Below are 25780 nucleotides of genomic sequence, written 5' to 3'. Positions count from 1 at the left end.
GCCATTGATAAGAGATGCTTTTGGGTTTCTGGGTTGTGAAAAAACGAACAAATATTTGGCTGGTTATTTACTCTCCTCTAGAATAACACCTGCTTTTTGTTTTGGAATAGCTCTTAGAAAGACACTCAAATGGGCAATCGACCACTTACCTTCTGAAAAAGAGCTGCAGAGCATATGAACCCAAATCCATTTATTAACATTCACAGCTGCAGACTTGATGGATTGTAATTTCTCGTAGTTTCAGTATGCATACTTTCATCATTTACGTTCTTCATGAAATAACCATCAGAATCATTTATTGGTTATTGACTAAATGTTTATTGTACGAGCTCCTGTCCAAAGTAAATTCTGGTAATGGGTCCAAACTGGCAAACAAGAAGTTAGAGCTTTTAATTGGCTTCATAGGCTGAATCCAAAAGTCCACACTCTGGACTTGTGGACTGAGCTCTCGCAAACTTCAGTAATATGTACTGTGACGTTTTCACTGTCTTCACATAAAGTCTGAGAGGGCATAGACTATAAGTTGATGGATAGGCCTCCAATCTGTTTCACTTGTTGACATAGAAAAGTTTCAGTCACAACTACAGACATTTTTCAGATGTAATTGCTGCTGTAATATTTAAATTAATCCCATGTAGGCTATAGAGTTATTTTGTGACTGAACAACAAAATTATATTTATATATAACATATAGACTATAGACATTCAAATGCAGAATTGTTTGTAAATAAGGGCTGGCCTGTAACTATATAGGTTGGGTATTATTTACATTGGAAGACCTCCTTTGTTGTTTTTCAGCTCCTTTTTTTAGCCTTTATTTTTGCATTATTAATATTATTGGTCGGAATAATATTCAACCACATAATGATATATATATATATATATATATTTATATTCACAAATTATTTGTTTCCAGTCCACAGTTGGAAAACAAAACAAATTTACAATGTCAAGTCCATATTGCCATGAATTGTGGGTAATCAGTGGTGAATGGTGGAGTCTGCACCCCTAGCAGACTCTCTAGACATCTGCAGAAAGTGTTGACATCCCGAGAAAGTCTGCAACTGCTGTGAAATCCAGATATTTGGAATCAGCCTAAATTCAGGGTTATACGTTTTCCAGTAATTTTCTTTTTAAATCACACTAAACAACTTATATTTATTATAATGTATGCTACATGCTTGTTATGTAACAACAGAATAATGATTTAGTCATTGTTTTGTTGGTTTTAAGTAGAAATGTTATTTTTTTATGAACTGATAATATACAAACTTTGTTTAATCTGTCTGAGGAGCTTCCTGTTAAAAAGCAAGGGGTAGAAGCTCTTCAAGGGAAATTTATTGTTGGTTTCCTTCTGTTCTTTTGAGAAATTTTTGTAGGTTTATTCATTTGTTCATGCTTTTTTGTTTATAACTTTGCTTTCACAGCCTCACCAAAACCAGCCTGAACTGTTGGTGTGATGCAACTTTTAAACATAGTATTTACCAGGTGAAGATTACTCCTGCAATCCTTATAGAACCTTATAAGAGCATTAATGGAAATAAGAATAGCTTCAGCTTTAAAATTATCCCTTTGTTACCAATATTATATCACCCTTTGTTTTTCTCTCTTTCTGTTAACAGAAAAATCCACCTATGATGCCTCCGGCTCCTCGTCTTTACCAGGCGACCCCACAGTCACGGCTGCTCCTGCTCATCCATTGGCTGATGTGTCGGTGGCAGAGGAGGTGCCTTTCTCAGTCGTCCATTCAGCTGGTGATTCAGAGTCTGAGGGGGAAGGTTTATCAGGACAGCCTGCCTTTTCTTCTGTCTTAACCGTCATGGCAGGAACTGTCAAACATCCAGTGAGCCTGGATCAAAGTAGAACCTCGCCAACCATCACCAGGGACGAGACCCACACCACTCAATGGCCTTCACATAGCTCCAGCCAGGGTTCAGAGATGTCCTCCTCATTGTCGTCTTCAGGGGACAGGATCTCTCTCGCCAGCTCAGGTCTGACTTCCAGCATGTCTTTCCAACATACCACACCACCTCAGACCATAATCATGACATCAACTGTCTCTAGGCCATCGCATGTGGCTTTAATGGACGGAAACAGGAATGCGTCATTATCAGCAGCATCATCTTCTTCTTTGTCATCATCACTGTCTTCATCAGTTCAGCCCACTTCCTCTGTGTTATCATCCGTAGAGTCACTGCTATCTTCTGCTGGATGGATGAAAAAAGTAGCTTCATCTCGAGTTCAAAGCATTATGTCTAGTCCTGCTCCTCAGACATTAGCACCACCAGGGTCTCTGGGTTGGACATATAGTCTAACAACAGCACACTCTACTACTCATTCAGTTGTTGACCTACCAGCTGTTCCACAGAGACTGCAAGGCACTACAACTAAGTCATCTCACTCTCCAAGTGAAACCAGCATTGAAAAGAGCACTGAAGTGACAAAATACTCATTATACTCATCAGCGGATAAAATCTATGGAGGGATTGGAGCATATATAAGGAGTGTAGGCACAGAAGTCATCAAGTCACCAGCAACCAGCACATACACATCATTTTCTGCTCCTAACCATCGAGAAAATCTTTTAAAGATTTTATATGGATCCACTCAAACCCAGAACCCAGGTATGAACTCTCTATCAGCCAATAATCTTGAAATTAGCACCTCACTTCCCTCCAATCAAGAGAGTCAAGCTGTTCAAAGGCAGCAGGGAGCTTTACAAAATCCCACATCAGCACTGCTGTCTGCCCATCCTAAAGGCTATTCAGTTTCTAGTCATGTCACACAGCAGATGTTAAATCAAACAGCATATGCGGAAAAGGAAAACGAGACAGCCGTAGATAGTCTGACTTTTGTTAGTGAAAGCGTCAGAGATACAATCATGTTGCCTCTTAATTCACGTATTGTAAATCCAACCGTATCACCAGCAATGACGTTCAGATCCGCTGATTCTCCAGCAAGTAAAACGTCTCTCTCTGAAACTGCAATCACTGAGCTAACACCTATTCACTTTGGCATGGTGTCCTCAGAGCATGCATCTAATCCCGCTGATTTACTGACGGCAGCGGGTCACGGCAGCCCCAGAGTTCCTGCCATCAATATAAATTACAACCAGGGAGAGATAGCAGGAGCAGACCTCAAATCCATTTCCGCTCAAGCTCACCCGAATAACTCACTTTCGCTCACAGGGCCAAGGCTGGACTCCACCACTGGTTCCATCCTCAGTTCTATCACCAGAACAGGAACAACCTCCTCCACATCAGAGTCAGAGTCGCTTCATTTGCCAAGTAATGGAGTTATAAACGTTCCAGAATTTGTAACACAAACAGGGTCTCCCAAAGGCATCACTCAGGAGCCTGGAGGATGGACATTGCCAAAAGTAATATTTTCCTCCAACACTGGGATGATGTCTCTTTCTGGTTCAGTGTTGCCAGTTAGTTTAGCAAAGGATATGACTTACAAAAACATGTATGAAAGTCTCTCACATACTACTCCGCCTACAGACTTATTGTCCTTTTTTCTCAGCCTCAGCCCAAACAACGCTGATGACACTGGTCTGTCTGCCAGTAGTGAAGTTAATTTTGCAGACCAACCCAAAATCTCAGTATCTTCACAAGGATCTTTTCAAACAAGATCTTTAGCTACGTTTCCCCACAAGTTTTTTACAACATCTGATCAAACTACTCCTCATGAATATCTCCAGACAGCGTCCTCGGCTGACACCTCAGCTCATATCATAAAATCTGAAAGGGCTGGTCGCAGCATACCATCAACTTACAGGGCCGAAACAACTGCAGGGAACAATAAAACGACACCAGCCTCCAGTGTTTACATGGCATATGGAAATAAGCCCTCTGAGAGCTTCCACAGAAATACAGAAAAAAGTTCACTTTCTCCTTTATTTAATGGAAATAAAGAGTCTACTGTAATCAGAGACACTGTATTTTACACAGAGGATGTTACATCAGGACAGTTCACAACAAAGTATCCAAATTTCGTAACGACAGATGATTTCTTCATGTTGAATAAAGGCTCTCAAGGTTCTGGCAAAGGTTCTCAAGCAACTTCTGATGCATCGTCAGAACCTCTTAAAAGTCTTTCTCGCAAAGATAATGTGACGATGTCTTTTCCTTCCTCCTGGTCTGAAATCTTCCTGACACTCAGCTCCGCTTCTCCCTCTCAGGGACCAATCACCAGTGTGAGAAGTGATAGTGCAAATTTTGATTTAGGCAGACAAAGAACCATTCCCTTTGCTGCTTCCTCTGCTGCAACTACTTCCTCCAGTTATGGACAAAACAGCCGTGAATCATTTAGCGCTATTTTCAGCTTTGGCACAAAATTAATGGCACCATATACAAAATGGAAAGCCACCAAGCCTGTGTCTTTTCAAAGTGCTGCCTTTGAATTAGAAGATACATCTTTTGGCTTTGATAGGGCAAAATCTAATTCACAAACAGATGGCCCATCGTATGAACATCTGAAGTTGGAAGACAGACAAAAGGCTAATATGCATATATTTAATTCAATTGATCCAACTGTAGTCACCAGTGTTCCAACTTCATTTTATCCAACTGTTGGCGAACATCCATCTTTTACATATGTTAAAGGAACATCAGAAAATATAAAACAGAAACTGAATTCATCTCCTGCTAATCTCAGATCTGCTGCAGCTGTCCAAGTACAGCAAGGAGCCACTGTGAACACTGCATGGGGCTCAGATGGTTCTCTGCCCCTCGCTCACATGACTCCAGACTCCATGAAATCTTCAAAAGCTTCTTCTCTTGCATTGGCGTATAAGAGCATGCACAGCCCCCCTCCGGCAGATGTTGACTCTCTTGAATATGCATTTGATGCTGCTGTCACACTTTCAAATAACCCTGCACTCAGTTTCTCTGATATTGACAATATCAATAACACAACTGATTCAAAAACGAGGGGGTTAACCCTTCCAACTGAGCTGGAACCATCATCTGTTTCATTTCATTCATCATCTTCAGAGACTTCACCATTATCATACAGTAGTTTCAAAGCTTTTCAGTCCTCCTCCCTACATAACCCCAAAATGTCAGTGTCGTCTAAAGCTCCATTTTCGTCGTCATCGACGTTGCATTCACTTGGCAAAATATTGTCAGTAAAACCAACCATGCACCCAGGCACTGCATCATCATCTGGGTCTGTAAAAGCCACATTTCCATCCTCATCATCAAGTTTCACCTCATCAATAGATCACTATCTCTCAGAGGAAGTCACTGAGACGTTTGTCCTTACAGAGGCGGGGATGGACGAGTTAACCGCTGGAACATCTAGAGCAGTTGCGCTCACTTTCCCCAAAGAAAAAGCGGCCAGTCTAGCCCCCTCTCAATCAGTCAGAATTACCCTTTCTGATGGGCCCACCGAGAGGACATCTCAGGTATCACCTCTGCCCCATGGACAGGAAACCCTGACAGACTCTGTCCAGCTTACCACCACAACTGTAGCTTCAACCACCACAACCATGCCTTTCCCAAGAGTCACCACCGGAACCACACAGCCTGCCACCATTACCATGCCCGTGCCTGTGACCAGGAGAACCACCCCAACCACAACCATCAGGACTCAAACCAGCAGGAGAACGTTCACGCCACCCGTCCCCAGAACGAGTCCTCCCAGGGGGGGCTCTACCATTTTCCTTTCGCCTTTTACCACCACCACAGAGGCCCCACCACAGCAGTGCAACATCACAGAGAGACTGTGGGTGAAAACAGGTAAAGAATACTTATAACACGGTTTAAATAAAAACAATTAAACTGTGGATTTTATTTCTCTGACATGTTCTGCTCGGTGTCTGCCTTAGTTTCTCCCTTGTTTTGCCCGTATGTCTCTGTCTTTTTATCTCTCTTAGTTGTTTCCATCTATGTGAGAAGAAACAGGCTGGACAGCATTCAGAGGCAAAACCTGCGAAGGGGACTAAGTCAGGGTCTCCGAAAAGCTCTGAATGATACATCGGCCCAAGCACAGGTCAGGCTGTTATCAGTTTCTGTTAATCACTCAAGAGAAATGCAGGTGTTTCAGCTAATGGAGGCGGCAGTGGCTCAGGAGGTAGAGCGGGTCATCTTTTAATCACAAGGAGGGTGGTTTGATCCCCTGGTCCTCCTAGTGTATGAATTTGTGTGTGTACAAGTGAATGAGAGGCCAATTGTAAACATTATAGTCTGGTAAGGTAGAAAGGCGCTATATAAATGAAGTCCATTTCCCATTTAATGGATATATACGTAAACTGTCTTAGAAAATTAAAACATACACCTCTCAACTGAACGCATAGTATATTATATATATGTCATGGTGTGATTATTGATTTTGTTGTAAGTGTGGAGGCATTATCTGTGCAGCACTTAACGCTACGGGGACATTTTATATTGTATCGTATCGTATATCTAAAACTGCAACTACTACTAAAACTATTAAAAAGGCTCTAATATGCAACAATATTTGAAGCCATTCATTTACTATTGTATTGGCCAAGTGTAATGAATAATGATGAAGCTGACACTCGTTTATCCTCATCCATTAACTGAAATATTCAACAATAAAACCTGTGCCACAGTTTATATTTCAGGAGACACAACATTCACTGTCTCAGTTATTGCAGCCTTAGCCTTTTTTTTTTTTTTTTTTACTTTTTTGTTTGCCACTTCTAAGGAAAAAATGTGCATTTTCTGGCTTCATGACACTATTGTTTCAGTTTCTGTGATGCTGTGAACTACACTTTTGCTTTTTTCTATTAGGGGCCATGCTTCTCTCTGACAGCAACTTTACTGCTTCTCCATGACACATCTCTACACAAACGCCTGTCATTTTAGAATGACCCTAATTCCTTAACACAAGCACAGTGGTAAAAAAAACAAAAAAACAACTTGATTAACATAAAGACAGCATTAACTTCCCTTAATAGTCAGCAAGTGAAATCCACACTACTGTTTTTCTTTCTCTACAGCGTCAACAGCATCATTACTCAGAAACAACTTAAACCTGTCACCTAAAGCAGAGTTAGAATCAGAATAAATGCAAACATAAATTTAAAGTTTTTGCCTTGTTTGCATGTGCATTGAGTGAAGTTAATGGTACTCAGATTTATTGTTATTCAAGACTCGTCTCCCTTTAATGAACAGATTTATTTAAAGAATTCTTTTTTTTCCTTTAAAGCAGTTTGTAAATGTTGATTGACAGCTACTGATTTACAGACCCAAGCTGTTACTCAATCTTGGCCGAAAATCAAGCAGTTTTGTAACACTGGTGAACAGTGAATGGTTCGTATTCATGCCCTCAACAGAAATCTGGAGGTTTATTAGCTTGGACTGAATTAGACACTTATACCGAGGGCTCTCATGTAGGCTATGTGAGAAGAGATGAGTCCTAATATAGAAATTAGGTTGACTGAATGTGTCCCTGAAGGCAGTGGGTGATGTCACATATTTGAGTAACTGAACCAACACTAAAACAAGATATAGATTAGGACTGTGGCCATAGTTGTAGATGAGAACTGTTGTTCCAATTCCTTCATATTTATTTACTTATTTAAAACCAGAGAGTTCACAGAATCTATCCACACTTCAACCAAAAGCAATTTACCCAAAAACTAAGAAGGAAACCAACCTCAGCATTTCCTCTGCAATAATGACACAAGCAGATCCAGTGCACACACAATGATCTCCGTGTCTGTGGATTAGCCGTTTGTGGAACCAATCATGGTTCCCACTGTGCCAAAAACCATTCTCTCTCTCCAGTAAGCCTCTAATACCTCCGCTCAGTGTGACTTTGTATCAGGAGCACCTCTTGGCTATGAAAAGCGACAAAATGCAGCTGGTGAGAAGTAGAAATATGTGTGTTTTAGTCTATATGTGTGTGTTAAAAGCAGAGATAAAGACTCCCTCTGGGGACCATTTTAGCAAGCTGGTAAAATGTTTTCTGTGCATGTACTGAACATGGGAAAAAATCAATGGCTAGAATTAAATTGGGTTGTAAAAAACTGTTTTCAGGGGAAACAGATGAAGCAGCGGTTGGATTTCTTCCCTTCATAAAAAAAAACTCTCCTCCTAGTCTCCAGTGGGTTGGAGTGCCTTCAGAGTGTTGCAATTTTGAGCAAGTGCTAAGCACATTTATGTGTGCATGTTTTTGTGTGTGTGCGTTTTGTATATCTGCAATCTGGTGAAATGTCTCGGTGTGTTGTATTTCTCAAAGTGGAAGTATCAAATAATTGAGAGTGAGGCCTGTGTGTTCGTCCTGCCTATGTGAAGGTCAATGCTCTCACATGCTCCCTCTCTGTCTCTGTCTCTCTGTAGTCTCTGAAGGTGTCTTGCTTCACTGCACTCCTGTCACCCATTTCAGCAATGCTTGGGTTCCTTTTAGTAGCACTGCTCTTTCATCCAATGGGAAGCAAGCTGTTGGCGAGGGAAATTGCCTCTGTGTTTAATTATAGGTTATAAATGGTTGGGAGGAGAGAGATGTGCTATGCTGATGCTAAAAAGATGATGAGAAATAGACTAAATGAATTGAACGACGAGGCTAAAACCATTTTGAGCCTTTAAAGAATACATAAAAGTAAACTATTTTTGTGTCTTGTGCTTAGGGCTCTCCAGTGACTTGAAACTTTTAGAAAAACTGACTGAGATCCGTCGGGTTAATCTGCTGGCAGTCTTTCACACTCTTTGAGATAGAGTTAGTGGGTGTGTTACCAAACTCTGGCTTTCTGGAAATGCAATCTCTTAATAACACCTTCACATGGGTGAAGCCTGAGAGGATGAAGTGATAATAAAGGGCTCTTTTCACAGAGCTCGTAACAAGGCTGAATTGTGAGGAGGCAGAGTGGTTACTCTCAGCTACAGAGAGGATAGGCTCTCAGTGTTTTTGGCTAGCGGATCTCCTTGTTAGCGCAGGCTTTCAGATGGGGTTAGATAACAGACCTGAATGGTTTCACCTCTCCTACACTCACATCTAGTTTTGCTACATCTGTCATCGTTCGCTCTCCGGTTTCTGTGTATGTGGAGTTCACCAAAACGTCAAACTCTTAACTGACGATCACCTGCATTTGTAGGTACACACAGTTATGAAACACACATTTCACCTGTATTTCTGTGAGAATGAGAGCGCAGTGATACCTGGCCTCTTGGATTTAAAGTGAGGGAACACAAGCCTCTTTGTCCCAAACTCTCTGTTTAACAGTCTCTCCCATGTCTCTCTCATCTTTACTCCCTTGTCTCTCTCTCTCTCTCTCTCTCTATCCTCAACAGCCCTTCAGTCCTCCTGACTCTCTTTTCTCATTTCTGTATTCCATAATCACTCTCTCCCCTGTTGCTTTCATTAGCGAGAGGTTAGAATACACTCTTTACGTGCTCCATCAATCCAATGCAGTTCAATATCCTGTCATTCAGCTTATTCACTAACATGACTGATTGACACTATCCTCTGATCCTGCCTAAAGGGCCATATCACGGATAGGTTCTTGTCGATTAACTGCAAGTATTTTACATTACATTACCGACAACAGAATGTGTACAATTTTTAATCGATTTTACTAGCTTCCATGCATTGGATGGTTTCCTGTCATTCATTTCATCAGAATGATATGAAAATAAAAATTCAAACTTGCTTCAGAGAGGCCTTTTTCACAGCAGACATTTTGATTTGTCACAGTAGAAAAAGCACAGGTATTACTAATAATATTAATGATGACAACATTTTATTCAAGTGTCCCAGTGAGCCATGACTGTGTGACAGTGAGTCAGCATGCATAATATCACAACTCTGAAAATGAAGCAGCTAAATAGAATTCAGCCATCATTCATTTCATGATTTTCACCTGTGCTTTTCACACTGCTGCATGTTGTTCTTCCTTTAAAAAAGGTTATTGGTTAAGGGCTTTCGCATCAAACCATCATTTTGATATTTTACCACACAGTACTGGCTTTGACAAAGGAAATAAAGCAAGTTAAGTAACAGATTCTCCTTTTAGCAACTCAGTAGTCACACTGCATTAAAATGAAAATCACTCTTAAACCTTGTGGTGGTTTTTGGCAGTACAATAGATACCACAAGACAAAATATGTCAGCCATCAGAGACTTTAATCATGTTGTTTATCACTTCAGTACCTGTGGTTGTACTGTGGGTAATGATGCCAATCAAGCTGCAATGCTGCGAATAACAGCTTTTTGGTAGTATTTGATATACACGACTCCTGCATCAATGTGATGAAGTACCTTTTTATTCCACAGGAGGTACCACAGTAGCCCCAGAACTTTGTCAGGAGGATGTGAACCAGGAACTTGTTTAAATCTTGCATTTTTATTGTTAGGATGTTCTTAACAGTTTTACTATGGTTGAGTATAGTTCATGTTCTTTATATGTACGGTTTTGTTTTGTGGGTATTTATTTCCTGTTTTGGTGATTGTACCCATTGAGAGGAATGGATACAATTCATTGGATTACATTCCTGTTTGAAGCAAATTTTAAAAAAAAAACTTTATTATTTAAAAAGTGGTTTAAAATGTTGTTTAAAGAGCAGCCTAACTTTAGCTTCTTAGGTTTCATTTTTCACCTTGCTGTAGAAGTGACCTGTAGGACCTTGTGATATCACTGTTGGGTGTGTTCACTGGAACAACAATCACATCTGTCATTAGCCTGTGGGTGAGCCGCAAAAAAAGGTTATTTGTGGATGTTATTTTGTCTTAATTTTATGTGGTTTGGATCATGGGTGTTGGATGAATATAAGTATATCATAATAACGTAATAAAAATAATATCATTTAATTATTTTTAATCCTCTGACTGCTGATGTTTTGTGTCTGCAACGTCTTCTGTGCCAGCTGCAATATGAGAGCTGCTTTTCAGGTGTGTTACTAATAGACACCTTAACTGTGGAGATTTGCAGCTCAATATAATAAGACTAACCAAAAAATATTCATTTAAATTCTATTACCTGAAATATTTTCGTTTTAAAATATTTAATATTAATTTCTCATGTATGAATACAGAATTATCACTATAAATATGCTGCCCAACGAATTTTTTAACAATGCATATGATTATAGGATCAACGACTTCAGTTCAGGCTTTAGATCTTCTGCTGGTGAGTGCTTGGGTTGTGGAACTATAGGAGTCTGCCATACGCATGCTGGTTATAATCAGAGGCTTGGGTTGTGATACTGATTGGTCATGTGCAGACTGTGCTGGGTATGATCAGAGGTGAAAAAGGCCTGAAACCTTTAACGAGAGGCGGCAGTGAAACACAGTTTTTAGCCTGGTGTGAAGTTGTAGCCCACTCAGCTATAGGCATTGTGCATGGCCTAAAACATGATAAAAACTACCAAAGTGGTCCTTTAAGGACATCTAATTCTGTTCTCTACTTCATCCTCCTAGGTGGAGACAGTATTTGGTTCTCCTAACATGACAGTGGCTTATCACGTGACTGGAGGGGACATGGTTTACCCTCCCTCTGTAGTGCTGGAAGGCTTGGACTCCTATGGCCGTGATAAGCTGATTTCAGACCTGCGACAGTACCTCCCCATGGTAACAGCCCTGCCCCTCCCAGTTGCATTATGGAGATCAAGCCCAGCCACTGGCTTCCAGCTGAAAACAGGTCAGCCAATGTTCAGTTGGGATAAAAGAAAAAAATAAGTCACAGATAAGCTTGAGATGTACTGTTATTTGTTCCTGCTGTGATTCTGCTCTGGAGCTATTTCAGTGGAAACTAGGTTTGAGGAGTAATAAAAGAAAATAAATCTTGTGATTCCACATCAAAAGAGGAAATAACAATTGCATGTCTGCTCAGAATTTATGTTTTCCGCATATGGTTTTGTGAGGTCATTTTGATTTTATGCTCCAGTGCTGCAGTTTGTGGGAGCAGGTGATGATCCTCGGTCCTGTCGCTTCTCCCAAATGATGGAGCAGAGGCTTGAAAAGGTGTTTTTGGAAGCACAGGCCAAAGTGCTCAACGCCAACAGCAAACTCTCTGTTCAGGTACTGTGGTGTAACAGTTGTGTAGCACTGTATATGTGTTCGGTTACTGTTCCAGTGATAATGCTGCGATTTGTCACATAAAGTCAGCATTGAAACATGCACAGTGTAGTATTCTGGTGTTCACTGTACTTAAATAGATCAAAACAATCTGAGGTCTGACTTAATAGCACCTTTTTTTTAAAAAAAAGTCCCAAACAAAAAAACCAACCCAAACAAAAGTAAAGCTAGATTGAGTATGGACACTTGACTTTGCTAACTTTTGGGTGCAGTATAAAAGAAAAGACATAATTTCAACAGTTTCATCTCCTGTTACACATCAGTTTTACCATGATGTTGAGGTGATTTGACAGCTTCAGACAGATGCAGACTGTGTGCGATTTGTGCAAAATTGTCCCCTTTAGGCTTTGCCTTTTAAACAGAGCTGCTTCTGAGATGCAAATTAATTATGTTTAGGGAGGCAATGTTTGCATTAATTTTAATGAGCTGCCACATTAAAGTGCACCCTATATTAAAGCTAATTTGACGGTTATGCATGGATGAAAAAAATAATACTGCAATATTTTTGCACTCTTTGATGCCTTGCCAATTTCCCAGCCGTTGTGCTTCTTGATGATTTTCCTATTTGTTGATCCAAGACAACAATTGATTTTTTGATGTTTGTCGTCTCTGCTAGTTTGTTTTACACGATTTGTACTAATCTTTTAGATTTGCACATTACAGTAATGTCATCGCAAGCATTTTATTTGGTTCTACCTAGGTTTTTCGTTGTCCTCTTCTGACTCTGAGCCTGTACTCATCCTGTTTTTTTCTTTCTCCCAGATGCTGAGTGTCTCTCAGGCAGCAGGCTCTCCTGCTGTGTCATTGGTCTACACTGTGAGAAATGGGACTGTCTTCCTTAATGGCACTACTGCTTCAAACCTCCTTGGTCAGCTGTCAGCTGAGCTGGTGGGCTACTTCCTCTTCTATCCGCCACTTATCATTGCTGAGCGTAAGTTACAATTTGCATTCAAATATACGTCAGTATATTATGTTAGTCGGGAGTAATTTAACAGCCTTACAAGAGGAGACACCAGAAGTAGTTCTCTTGGGAATGATTTGTTCTCCAAATACAAATAAGATTGGACAAAAAACCAAAAAGAAAAACAAGTGCTGTGATTTTCCTTTGTTTCCCATTCTAGGTTCTGTATAAACTTTTCATGCTGTGTCTCACAAAGTATGCTGGCTTAATATCTTTGATTTTAGACCTCCAGACTAAGGACTTGATACATTTGATTGACTATACAAGTAGATATCAGGACCCTATCCAACCTTAGAAACTGCAACTGATTTGATGTCGTGCAAGTGGTTGTTTTCTGAGCATTGTTTTGCATTTACAAGGACCAGACTATCTCACAAGGTCTCTCTAAGCAATGGTAGAACTCAGGAATTCCATCGCTAAGCCTGACTGACGTCCAGTTTCTCAGTAATTGGATGTTTGTGACTGTTCTGCTGCTTTTACGATCACAGTTGTTTTTTAATGATTGAGTCACTTAAAGATAGTTGATGCAAGGACGCAACTAAGCCCATGCCTTTCATCTCAGCCTCCTTTGAGGGCATACTCAGCCAAGCGCTCCATCTCTGTTAGAGTTGTGCTCTGAGAAAAACAAATGAAGAGTGACAGGGAATCAGCCTGAGTCTAAACAGCAATCTTTGTAGAGTCCCCGTGTGGAGCCTGTTTCCAGTGTGATATGTAAACTCCTCAACAGAGGGAGATATGGCAGATGCAGAATTCAGAATTCAAAGTATAGGTCCAGCAAAAGAACGAGCAGCTGCGGCTGATACAGGAATATAAACCTCTTTTATACACACAGTTTCACTCGCCAGTTTACCGCAACCCAAAGCTTATTTTTTGAGCTTCAAGTCTATTCTATTCCATTTATGCTTCTAACTAGATCACACTCACACGATGCTCACACTATGCCTCCTGTGTAGGCATAGTGATGCAGCTTATTTGAGCGAAAAGGGCCTCATTGTCTTTCATAATGTAATCTCTGTCTCTGTCTTGTAAAAACCTGTATGAGGACACACTGGGTCAAGGAGACTTTGGAGATCCAGAGGCAGCCTCTGGATTGGCCCACGCCTGTAAATTGCAGCTCTGGTGAGGTTTTAAGCAGAAATAAGCCTCGTTAGCTGAATTTTAATGGTTTCTAAACAGCTGCAGTGCTTGAATTTCTCAAGACTTTGGTCAGTTTGATATGACTGAGCTTTCGCTATGCAAGATTATGTTCAGGATTACAGGGTCGATGCTTGAGCCAGAAATTAAAAGGACAGTTCACCAACAAAAAAAAATAAACAATAAAATTTGTCCTCTTCCCTGTTGTGCTGTTTATCAGTTTAGATTGTTTTGGTGTTAGCAGCTGAATGTTGGAGATATCGACCATTGTGATGTCTGCCTTCTCTCCAGTGTAATGATAAAAGGACAAATGACCAAGGACAAACTGACTAGTAAATCTACCTTGTACCGTTTTAATATAAGACACTGAGCTTGTGATGCTCAAAATGCAGAAAAACACATTTGAAAACTGTACAGCAATGTCTCTATCCACAAATCATGACTTACTTACTCAATATAATCCACAGACCTTGTTGTGATAAGTTTCATGCAGGAACTATTTTTTTCAGACTACACCCACCAATCATATCACCATGCACAAGGAAGTATGGTTTGGCTGCTAGCGCAGTAGCACCTCTAAGCTAGCTAGTGTTACAGCTCAGCTGACCAGAACACCATTAATGTCTTCATCACGTGCTATCAGAAGAACGAGTGTGTCGTCCATGACTAGATGGACTCCACCACAAGCTGAGTGCCCGCTAGTTCCATTATACTGGAGAGAAAGCAGACAGGAAAAATATGTAATTTTTTAAAATACAGGGGCTTCCCTGTATTGAAATCTAACTGAGCTCAACCTTGAAAGCACTCAGAAAAAAAAAATCCTTTTCCATTTGTCCTTTGCTAGGCTACAGAGCTTCACTAACCTCCCAGAGTTCACCTGGCTGGACCATATTTAACTGAATTTAGAACGAAAACTTCATGTTCAGTCATGTGCTGTTAAGACTGGAGTATGTTAGATAATATCTATCTGAAAAGACACACGCCATTTCCCAATTCAGGGGCTTGAGTGTCCTTTGCAGGATGTAAAAGTGAGGCTGAAACTGTGCTCCCTTCCTCAATTATATGTCTAGCGGCACAGAGACCAAAATTAATGGTGCGCCAGTGCGCTCTAACTCCATGTGACCTGGTGCTAGAGAAAAATATGTCCAGGCTAGAACAATCGGTGATCATTTTTTGCCTTGTGTCCATTATTTACTCCATTTAGAGGCTTTGTCATTGGTCCATATGTGATAGAGGTGTCTGGTGACCTGCTTTACCAAATACTTGGCACATAAGACATAGTTATGTAATACTTATCCACTTTTCGAGTTGATGTGGATAGCTTCAATGTTATGTTGCACAATTAACCAGCCTGCAATAGATTATGGGACACTGAGGGCCACAGATGATACAGATATAAGACAGATAACTGAGAGGTTGTTTCTAAAACAAGTTGCATCCCTTAAATCCAGTATTTAAAGGATGCAGCCCCTGAGCAGCGTCAGTGTCATTGGGGGCAGATGACAGTTTTGGTTTACACTCTCTTTAAATCAAGATGAATAGAATTTCTGCTTGTGAGCATCAAATTAAAACTCACTTTGTGTTGTGATTGAATCAAGTTAAAAAGCAAGGTTACCCACGGGCAGGATGATTCAGTTGGGGAGCCGAGAAAGCGAGGGAGGCAACGAGGGAGGCAACTAAATACCAAGAAAAGACTCTAAGAGAGCATAAACTGACACGGAGAAAAATCCAGGAAGACTGGAGAGTAAAAGAAAGAATGAGGGAGTGTGTGACAGTGATTTTGCTCTGTTTGTTTTGTAGCCTCGCCATTAGTGATATTACACTGTTCGCAGGAGGTGCGAGCATATGCTGGCAGCGGCTGCCTCCTCACTTCAAAGCCAATTATCGCAGTAAATAATTAACAGTGGGGGATTCTCATACCACCTTGGGCTCTGCTCTGACAGAAAAGGCCCGCGATCTCACACCACTCTACAGTGCCTGTTTGCAGCATCGAGTTCTCAGTTGTTCCTGTGGTGCTTGTGTGGCTACGCTCAGCTGTTTTACTCTCCCTCTGCTCTTCAACTATTTGTCTGGTGGAATATGAGTGGAGCTGTTAGCAAAATCTCTCTTTTTAGACCATAACAATCACTGAAAACTATAATCCAAGAACTGATGCAAAATTCTTTCAATAATGGCTTTCTTTCTATGAGCTGGAATGACTCGGAATGGCTATAAATGCTGTACAAATGTATTCCCCAGGCTCTCATCACACAACAACAGAGGCTCATGTGAAACCTACTTGCCGACTAATACTCTACATGATTCAAACTTATAGACAATGTTGGACTGATTTTGCTGACAGCCCTGCAGCCCTATCCATTAACAATGCTAAAGCCCTTACTGTTCCTCTCACCCTGCTCCCCCACCCCTCTCTCCTGTCATGCCTGAGTGTACATTTCTGTAGCGCGCCTGCTTTCACAGGCCAGTGGTACAGCATTCCCCCAAACACTGCACCAGCCTCCAGCACAAGAGCTTAATCAGGCAGGAAATAGACGTAAAAGAACACAGAGACAACGAGAGCTCAGGCAGCTGAAAGCTCTCCTTGCTTCTGTATTTGTCTGACATGCAGTGATAACGAGGATTTAAACTGAGATTTCAAACGCACGGAACTGTTACCACTCTCCACAAGAACTTTTAGAGGGTTTTTACATATTTGGTCCAGGTTTATAAGCACTGCTTTCTCAAAAAACAGATGTCTTGCTAGCAAGACCACCATCTGTGGTAATGATAACAGCTGCAACAGTGAAAATAAAATAAATGTCCTGAAGAGTTTTGTTCATTTTTTCAAGATTGAAGATTTCAAGGATTGATGGCAACAGATTGTGCCGACTGGTAAAAAGGCTGCAGGTCTTTGTTGACACGCAAGCGTATCAGAATCAAACTGCATCAGAGGATCTTGTGTTTATTTGGATTTACTCTGAATTTACTTTTTTTAATCTTTCATATTCAGTTTATGACTCAACATGTTCAAAGACACTCCTTAAGATTTGACATTTTTTTTAATTTCACTTTGCTACACTCTTTTTTAAAAAATATGAATACTGCTGGAGTAAAATTAAAATGAAAACAAAAATATTAATCATAGAAGACTATTCTAACAAACTTTAAAATGCATCTTGAGGGAAACTTTAATGCTGATACTGATCTTGTCAAATGTTTCATGTCTTTGCAGCACTGGAATATCACAATCTAAACACCTCCATTGCTACCAGAGACTTCTGGGTTATTACAGGTAGGGATATTATTGTTTCAACCCACCCTCCCACACCCACACCCACACCCCAAATATTATTAACCACAACTTCTTCTGGGGGAACTTATGTGTGTTATGTTGTATAATGTGCACATTATTATACTGCAGTGATTTGACAATCTTCTTACGAATCTTAAAAAGTACACATGGTTTCTTTTTTTCTTTACTACCACTTTACTAACACCAGACGTATGTGAAAGCAATGTACCTTTCCAATATTGAATTTCATACAGAGTGCTATTTATGTAAAGGCATTATACATCTTCTTGTGTTTAAAATCCAAACTGTCTCCTTTTACAGGAGCAGTAAATGACTCCTGGATTTTGTGTTGTTTAGTATTTTCTCTATTGGTTTTATGAATGATTAGATGTACCCAGCAACATGAGTGCATTACAGAAGGGCTGTGTTCAAGGGCACCCACTCTGCTATACTGTATTATGGATGGTCCTTTTAGATCCAACTATGTGGCTCTTAACCCTGCACTTACTGCAATGAGAGACCAAGTCAGTTCAAGGTCATCTCCTACATAATGGAATTTGCTCATATGAAATAAGATGTACAACCAGGATTATTGCTTTTCAACTGTTGATAAAATGGAACAGATTAAAGCTGCATCGCATGATATTTGACCACTGGGGGACAGAAAAAACTCCAAAATAAATTCCCACGAAGCACAGGCAGGATTTGTCATGAGCTTATCAAGTTGTTATCCCCAATTTCTCACATATTCACAATTTTTAATTTTGCATTTTCTGTGTGCAGCTCTCTTTCCTTCCTAGCAATTTATTTTTTTTCTTAACAACCATCTGGCCATCCTCTTTCTTTTGTCTACATTTGCAGTGATCCTGGATGTGGATAACGTCAGCCTGGAGGGACAGTACCAAAGCTTTGCCAGTCTAATGGAGCAGCGGCTGGCAGAGCTGTTTGTGTTGGCAGGGCAGCAGGGCACTCGTTTCAGACGAGCCACTGCTGTAGGCAGCTACACTGTCCAGGTAAGAAACTGGCACAGCAGCCCACGGGGAGTGCCAAGTCTGTCTTTCTCTGGAAGAACAAACAGTCTGCAATGCTTAGGGTCAGAGAGTGAAAACGGTAAATCATTCTTGTTCTGATGTTTTGCCTGAACGCCAAGGCTTATTAGTCAGAAGTCTAATGAACACATTGAACTAATAGCTTTTTTGGCTTATTTTTTACAGTATGAATATTTCATGAGATGTACACTTCTGTAAACGCTTGCATGATTACTTGTGGTCAGCCCTTGATAATTAGGGAGCTCCTCAGCTCATCATCTGCTAATTGCTCATCAAAACAAGCCAGAGGTTGAATGTTTTACTGAACAAGTACTCTCATCTGTCCATGCAGTTTGTCCTCTCATGAGACTCTATGCCTAAATGCATTGCTTTACTTTTGTTTTTGTCTCCAAAATGTAAGATGTTAAACCAGTGATTCAGTAGCAGCTGATATTGATGTCTTTTCCAATCAGATGGTGAGCATCCGTAGGGTAACAGGGTTAAAGAATCCTGCAGAGATGACCTACTACATCCAGCACAATGGCGTTCCTTTATCAGGCACATCAGCTGCCAAGGTCCTGAACACAGTGGACTCTCAGACCATGGCGCTCACCCTGGGCTACTTTGTCCAGCTGCAAGCAGAACGTAAGCACAGCATCCTTCCAGCATTTGACAAGTAGGCAAATAGACAGAAACAATGACAGACAGACATGCAAACCAAAACACATGACTCATGCTGAGTTTAGAAAGAGGAGCTGGAGCAAGGGTGATGGGAGCAGAAGAAAAGGTTGAGAAAGCTCTTTGCTGTCTAATCTCTCTGAAATGCTCCCGGCAGGACGGTGTTTGTTTGGGCTGCAGTGCTGCTCACTGCTCAGAAAAAAGGAGAAGGGAGTAGAGGGGAAAACAGAGTTGGTCAGGAGTGAGGGAGAGAAAAAGAGAGGGCACGCTGCATTCTCTTATAGATTGTTGCCTACAATAGCTGAATCAGGCACACTGCATATCAGGTTGAGCTGTACGCAGTGTCACTTTGCGTGGGTGCGATGAATGCTTCTGCATGTTTTAGCAGGAAAAGTGGGCTGTGTATTATACATCCAATAACCAAACAATGGACTTACTGTTATTGTGTAGTGATTAGCATGATGATGGTGAAAAAGTGTTTTTCTTTTTTTCAGCTGTGGTCAAGAACCCTCCTAATAACCTCTGGATAATCGCTGCAGTGTTGGCCCCCATCGCTGTAGTTACACTCATTATCATCATCATTACAGCTGTGCTGTGCAGGAAGAATAAAAATGACTTTAAAGCTGATGCCATTGGCAACCTCAATCCCCGAGCTAAGGTATCTATCGTTCTCTGTCTGTATTTGTCCATCTGTGTTGAAGTAGGCCGTAGATAAAACAATTTGATAATCGATTGATTGTTTTAATCACTTTTTCAAGCTTCTAAATCGTAATTAGTCTCCATGAAATGAAAAGTACATTTTCCCAGTTCAAATTCTGTGTGCTCGTGTTGACTGATCATTTATCACTTCTTAAATGCCAAATATATGTAAAAAAAAAAAAAAAAAAAAGTTGGCATCAGAATATTTTTGCATCAAAATCCCTGTTTTTTGTCTTCTGTAAAACAAGGTTTCATATATTTGATGACACTCAAGGGTGTTTACAAAATGTAATCCAATCAAATGAGACTTTGGGCGACTAGCTAGCCCCACTGCTCATATAAAATCGCACTTGATCATTTGTGACTTCTAGCTAACTAATGGAGCAAAATTTCAGAGCGTTCAGGAGAGATGTGTGTTTGGATTTCAGTGGGCCAAACCGTTGTTTTCATTTCCAAAGCAATGTGGCGGAGGTCTAATTCATTCATCTTTCCCCTGTTCTCTGCCTGATCAAACGGGGAAGGAGGTGCTTGTGGAGCCAACAGTCCGCTGTAGCTCTGTCCATGTATAAGCTTGTGTCCGCCTGCTTTTTTGCAGTAGAATCAAAAACGAAGGATTTGGTTTAAAGCCCTCTAATTCTGCATTTCTCAAATATTCTGTTTCACTGTGAAATATGTCATAGAAGCTCAAGATGCGCAAGCATTGTTTCATGGGGACTTTACGTTTTTTCTGTTTAATATAATTATTGTAGTAACAGTGTGTTTGGGTTTTGGACCCTTGGACAAGAAAACAAGACCATGGGCTCTCAAATATTAAAATGGCCATTTTTCTATGGTTTTTTATATCTTCCACGCAAAATGATTAATTGAGAACCTTATTCTGCAGATTTATCAATGAAAATAGTAGGTGTTTGTGACTAAGTAACTACTATGTGTAGACTGTGGTTCAGTGTGGGTCAGTAAGTGATAAGTATCTTCAGTGATCAATGTGCGAATGGTTTTGTATACCGAATAATATGTTTTTTGTGTTGCATTCTGTATTATCTTCACAGTGCCATCTGTATGACCTGTGTTAATGCAATTGGGGAATCCCAGTAAAAGTAGAAACTTCAGCACCACACACACACACACACACACACACACACACACACACACACTGTTCTAAACATTTTCTCTTGTTTTCAGATGGCGTATCGGAGAGATGTGGGCTATTATCACCAGGTATCTCATATGCCTCTCTGTATTTCTTCTCATTACTGATCTGTGTTTTCATCTTCGGAGCTCAACTGTGCCAGCAGTGGGATTTAAACGGGATTCTGGGCAGACATCACCTATGGTATATTTCAATAATTCCTGCGGTGCTGATGAAAACTAAGGATACAACAGCACTTTGGAGTAACAAACCTTTCACAAAGAGATTTTCTTGAATGAAGGGCTGGTGTTGCCAGTGCTTCTTATAGCATCCTCCAGATGGCAAATTTGAGAGTAAGCTCTATGGAGAATGGTTATTATGGAGATGGGGCTTTTTTTTCAAGCAGAATGAGTGTTTGCATGTTTACTGACACTTGTTTATTTTTTTGTGTAGGGAAGATTGAAAACTGTTGCATCAAGGTGCCATAATGTCCTAATCAAAGTTATCTCTCCACCTCCATGTCTCTTGTTCTTTCTGCCAGATACTTCTCTTCACTGTTATACCGTTATATTAAGAGTAGCAAAATGAAAATACATAATGTAACACTCAGCACATCCCACTACTTTATTTGTTGGATTTTATTTGAGAGAAAGTAATAAAATCTTCTTTATTAAACTATGAACACCACTTCACTGCTTCTTTCAGAGCAGTTGCACAACATCTAAAGTCCTGCAAAGTCTCATCATGTAAAAACTGCCAAAAAGCTTAATTCAATCTGAAGTGAAACACGATTGGGCTGTTTCTGAACGAACATTGCATTCTAGGCAGAGTATATAGCCGCTTCTTTCTAATAAGTAATGTTAAAGCTGAGAAAATATTCCTGAAAATGCTCAAAGATGGACTTATTCTTAAAAATTAAAATGAGGCACTTGTACTGCCTCCTCGGTATCACTTTCACCATCTGTAAGCCACTTTCATCACACATGCTTGTTAGAGTTTTCACTTTCGAGACCAGCTACAGTAGCACTTTTAGTTAGTGAGAAAACTGGATCCAAAGAAAATCTTTACTCTAAATACTCCTTGTATGTGTGTGTGTGTGTGTGTGTGTGTGTGTGTGTGTGTGTGTGTGTGTGTGTGTGTGTGTGTGTGTGTGTGTGCGCGCGCGCGCGCTATAGGGAGAGAGAGGATGCATGTTCTTCAGCCTGTGGAATATTGATTTTGTAGTGCAGCTTGTGTCTGACAGTTTCTGACACTGCAATGAGAGTAGTCCTAAATATTTCAGTGAATGTGTGTGCATATGTGTGTTGGGTTGAATTCTTTTGGTCCTTACTGTGACTATAAAGATGTTGACATCCAGTGTTAGGTAGAACACCATCACTCCTTTTCCTCCTCGCTGTTATCCTCTAACATATAACTTCACAATGATATTTCTGTGAGAGTCTGCTGATCTCATCTTGTCACCGCCCACCCCAAGTCATTTATTTGACAAGAACGTGGAAGAAGATGAAAAAGGTCCTGAGTTGAATCTGTACTTATCTATTTAAAGGCACAGCAGCACAGTAATCCTAGTGCTGCCCCTTAAGTCCTCTGGACATTTATTAAAATGATACACTTTTGAGCTATTTTGAGATGTCTGTCTTTGTGACACTTCTGGTTGGCTAATCTCTTTTTGTCTCCTATGAGCGATTACTTTATATGATTACTGGTATGTGAATAAAAATCAGTCTTACTTACTGCTGTCTTTCTCCATTTTCACTCAACACCTGTCCATCAGCCAGTCCAGGGTTTTGACTATGCCAAACAGCATCTGGGCCAACAGGGAGGAGATGAGGAGACGCTGCCTGCCAGTCAAGATACACTCGTGATGTCTCTACAAATTCGGGACACGCCACTTTCACTTGAGAAAGCCCTGCAGCAAGATGGAACTGCCAACAAAAAAAGCCTCACTTCTGACAAACACAAGAGGTATCATTATATTTACACATATTCACCTGTTCATGCTGTAATCTATGTCACCAAAACTATATCACCAAAAAATTGTGAAAGTTTAAATTTCATTGCTTTAAATGTAGCTGGATGTAGGTGAGGCAATATCTCATTGATATTCAGATTCATTTTCTCCTCCTTTACAAATCTATCAAAGACACAAAAACTATTGAAACACAAAAAAATTTAAATAGATGTGTGCAATTGTCTACTCTATGTGTGTGTGTGTGTGTGTGTGTCCTTGTGCAAATAGACATTCTGATATGTGAAAAAGCCTGCAACAGCTCAAAAACACCCAAAAGTAAATTTAAAACATTGTTTGAGTTTATCTTGTGTTTTAATTTTATACTGCATTTTGGAAAAGTGTAAAATAAGATGTTTAAAATTACTGAAGTACATTTAAAGGGATAGTTCGGATTTTTTGACATGGAAGCTAAGCAATAAACTGCTGTGGATGGGTTGGCAGCAAAATGTATTTTAACCACCTAAAAATAACAATGTCAGTTTAAGTGTGTGATTTTTAGAATATTTTCACTGCTTTACCTTATTGACAGACCGGTTTCTGATGGTGAACTGATGTTTTTTTCGCTCTCTCCATCAATACTGTAAATTAACGTCACTAAAAACAGGACCTGCTGGTCTACCGCTGCCTTGGTCAATAGTTCATTTGTTAGTATGTGACTTTGATGTTTAACAGGGTTAGTTTATATTCAGCAAAGTCACACAATAATACAAACAAAGTAACTGATTGAGGCAGCATCAGACTAGCAACTCCCACATTCAGTGAGCTTAAATGTTTTTTTCAGTAGAGTCAGGTGGCCGTAGTGAGAGCACAGAGGGAGAGCCAAAGCTGTTGACGGCTTCTCTGTCGGAATGGACTGTCTGCAGTGAGGTGAAAATACTCTTAGTATACACTTAAACTGTAAATTTTGATGCAGACCCCTGTCCACAGCAGTACATTGCTTAGCCTTCCTGTTGGCAGTCTTCCCTCAAGCTGGGATCACACCTACTGACATCTACTGTATGTAATAGCCTACTATTTATGGATAAGAACCCTATACAATCCCACCTCAAAAGAACTATCCCTTTAATCTCAATTATGAAGTTTGAATTCTCTACACTTTTTGAATAAAATACTACAATAATAGTGCAGCTTTTGCAGATAATAAAGATAAAAACATTTTTGAACATAACCTATCCATAGAACAGTGATACTGGCCCTAAATAGGGTGCCAGGTGGCCCCCAAACCATTTTCTAATTCACAAAAACATTATTCAAACTGAGAATTGTTTTTGTACGCTTAGTATACATAAGGTGCCAAAGTGCATAAAACAGCATCCAAATAGAGGTTGTTTATCCCAAAAGGGTCCCCTGCAGCCCCCAACAGAGATCCTAGCTAAATCCCCAGCATCCTGAAATCCTTGAAATGTCCTAAAATCCCCAAAATGTGCTAAAATCCTAGAAATATCCTAAAATCAAAAAAATGTCCCAAAATCATAGAAACAACCTAAAGTCCTAGAATTGTCCTGAAATCCTAGAAATGTCCTTACATCCTATTAACATATTAAAATCTGGGAAATGCTCTATATCCTAGAAACATCCTAAATCCTGGAAATCCAAAAACTGTCCTAAAATCTGAGGAATGTCACAAAATCTTTGAAATGTCTTAAAATCCTAGAAACATCCTGAAATCATAGAAATATGTATGGGGCTGAGGCAACTAGCCCCTGGCCTCTTGTCATTTTGCAAAAGTGGCCCCCAAGCAAAGCAAGTTGAGTGTCCCTGCTGTAGAAGCTGCATCCAAGCTTGACTGATGTGTACCGGCATTGCTAGGAAACAGTGTCCATGCTGTGCTACTGAATGTAAAACTCTCCATCCTATGAACATTAATACTTTTATCTCTTTAACTGGCCCGGGTAGCATTAGCTTTCAAGTACAAACTAATTAAGCCAATATTCAACAACAGTGAGGACCTGTTGTGCAGCCAAGTTTGTATTCCACTCGGAAAGCGGATGCTTGCTAGCATGTTCTGCAAACATTTGCAATTAAAAAAGTGCTAACTAAGGATGCGGCGAATGTAAATAATCCCACGATTAAATTTCCAGCCTGGTATCATCATTCTCTATTATAATAGTTTTTTCTGCAGTGCTTGAAATTTTAATGGATTCACAAATGGGAAGTGAATCTAGTTTCTCAAACAGATGATAATCAGCTGAACCATCTCTATGTATTCAGAAATATTTTAAGGTTTCTCCTTCAACTGAGACTGAAGGAAAGCATCGTCCCAAAGGGAAGTACATTAGCTACTGTATGTGCGTGTGTGTGTTTGTTATCTCAACAATTGCACCACTGCTCTGTCAGAAAGCTCTTGGGTTGCACAGAGAGAGGCAGGACGATAAAACATAAAGATCCTTCCAGCCCTATTGTCTGTCCTCATTCTACCCTCATGCTGAGTGATAGGCGGTCATTAACAGAGTTCTCAGTGTGGGCAGGTGAAATCGACCATTTTCCTCATCTGACAGTCAGTAGCGCTGTTTCGGAAATTAATTGCCATGTTAAATCATGCTATATTATTTAATCGAGGAATGTGAAAGGGCTTGATTTTTTAAAGCCATGCAGGATAATGAGATAAATGGAAATGTGTTTGACAGAATAGAGAATCTATAGACTGGAGCTCCTGCACTAATGATTTTGGAGACTCCTAAGGCAGCAAAAGTTCTTTGATTGTTATTTATCAAACTGTTGGTCTTAAAGGTTGCCTTCTTTTTTATGAGATTAAGTCTCAAGTCAACATTCATTAGTGTTAATCTGATTTACACTAGCCATATGCTATTATCCCGAGTCA

The 25780-nt window shown here is 40.2% G+C and overlaps 1 protein-coding gene across 1 annotated transcript in view; it reads left to right on the top strand.

Moving 5' to 3' along the window:
- Positions 1-25780, top strand: part of kiaa1549lb (KIAA1549-like b) — a 69084-nt gene that overhangs the window by 27524 nt on the left and 15780 nt on the right. Inside the window, exons 2-13 of the mRNA XM_042484563.1 lie at positions 1623-1991; positions 5271-5744; positions 5882-5997; positions 11392-11611; positions 11858-11991; positions 12811-12979; positions 17355-17414; positions 18276-18427; positions 18916-19087; positions 19615-19778; positions 21002-21037; positions 22723-22913. Coding sequence (XP_042340497.1) covers positions 1623-1991; positions 5271-5744; positions 5882-5997; positions 11392-11611; positions 11858-11991; positions 12811-12979; positions 17355-17414; positions 18276-18427; positions 18916-19087; positions 19615-19778; positions 21002-21037; positions 22723-22913 — 2257 coding nt within the window. The remainder of the gene's footprint in view (positions 1-1622; positions 1992-5270; positions 5745-5881; positions 5998-11391; positions 11612-11857; positions 11992-12810; positions 12980-17354; positions 17415-18275; positions 18428-18915; positions 19088-19614; positions 19779-21001; positions 21038-22722; positions 22914-25780) is intronic.

Source organism: Plectropomus leopardus, chromosome 1 (assembly GCF_008729295.1).
Source record: "Plectropomus leopardus isolate mb chromosome 1, YSFRI_Pleo_2.0, whole genome shotgun sequence".
Lineage (NCBI taxonomy): Eukaryota > Metazoa > Chordata > Actinopteri > Perciformes > Serranidae > Plectropomus > Plectropomus leopardus.
The sequence above is the reverse complement of the archived record's forward strand: the minus strand, read 5'-3'. Positions and strand labels throughout refer to the sequence as shown.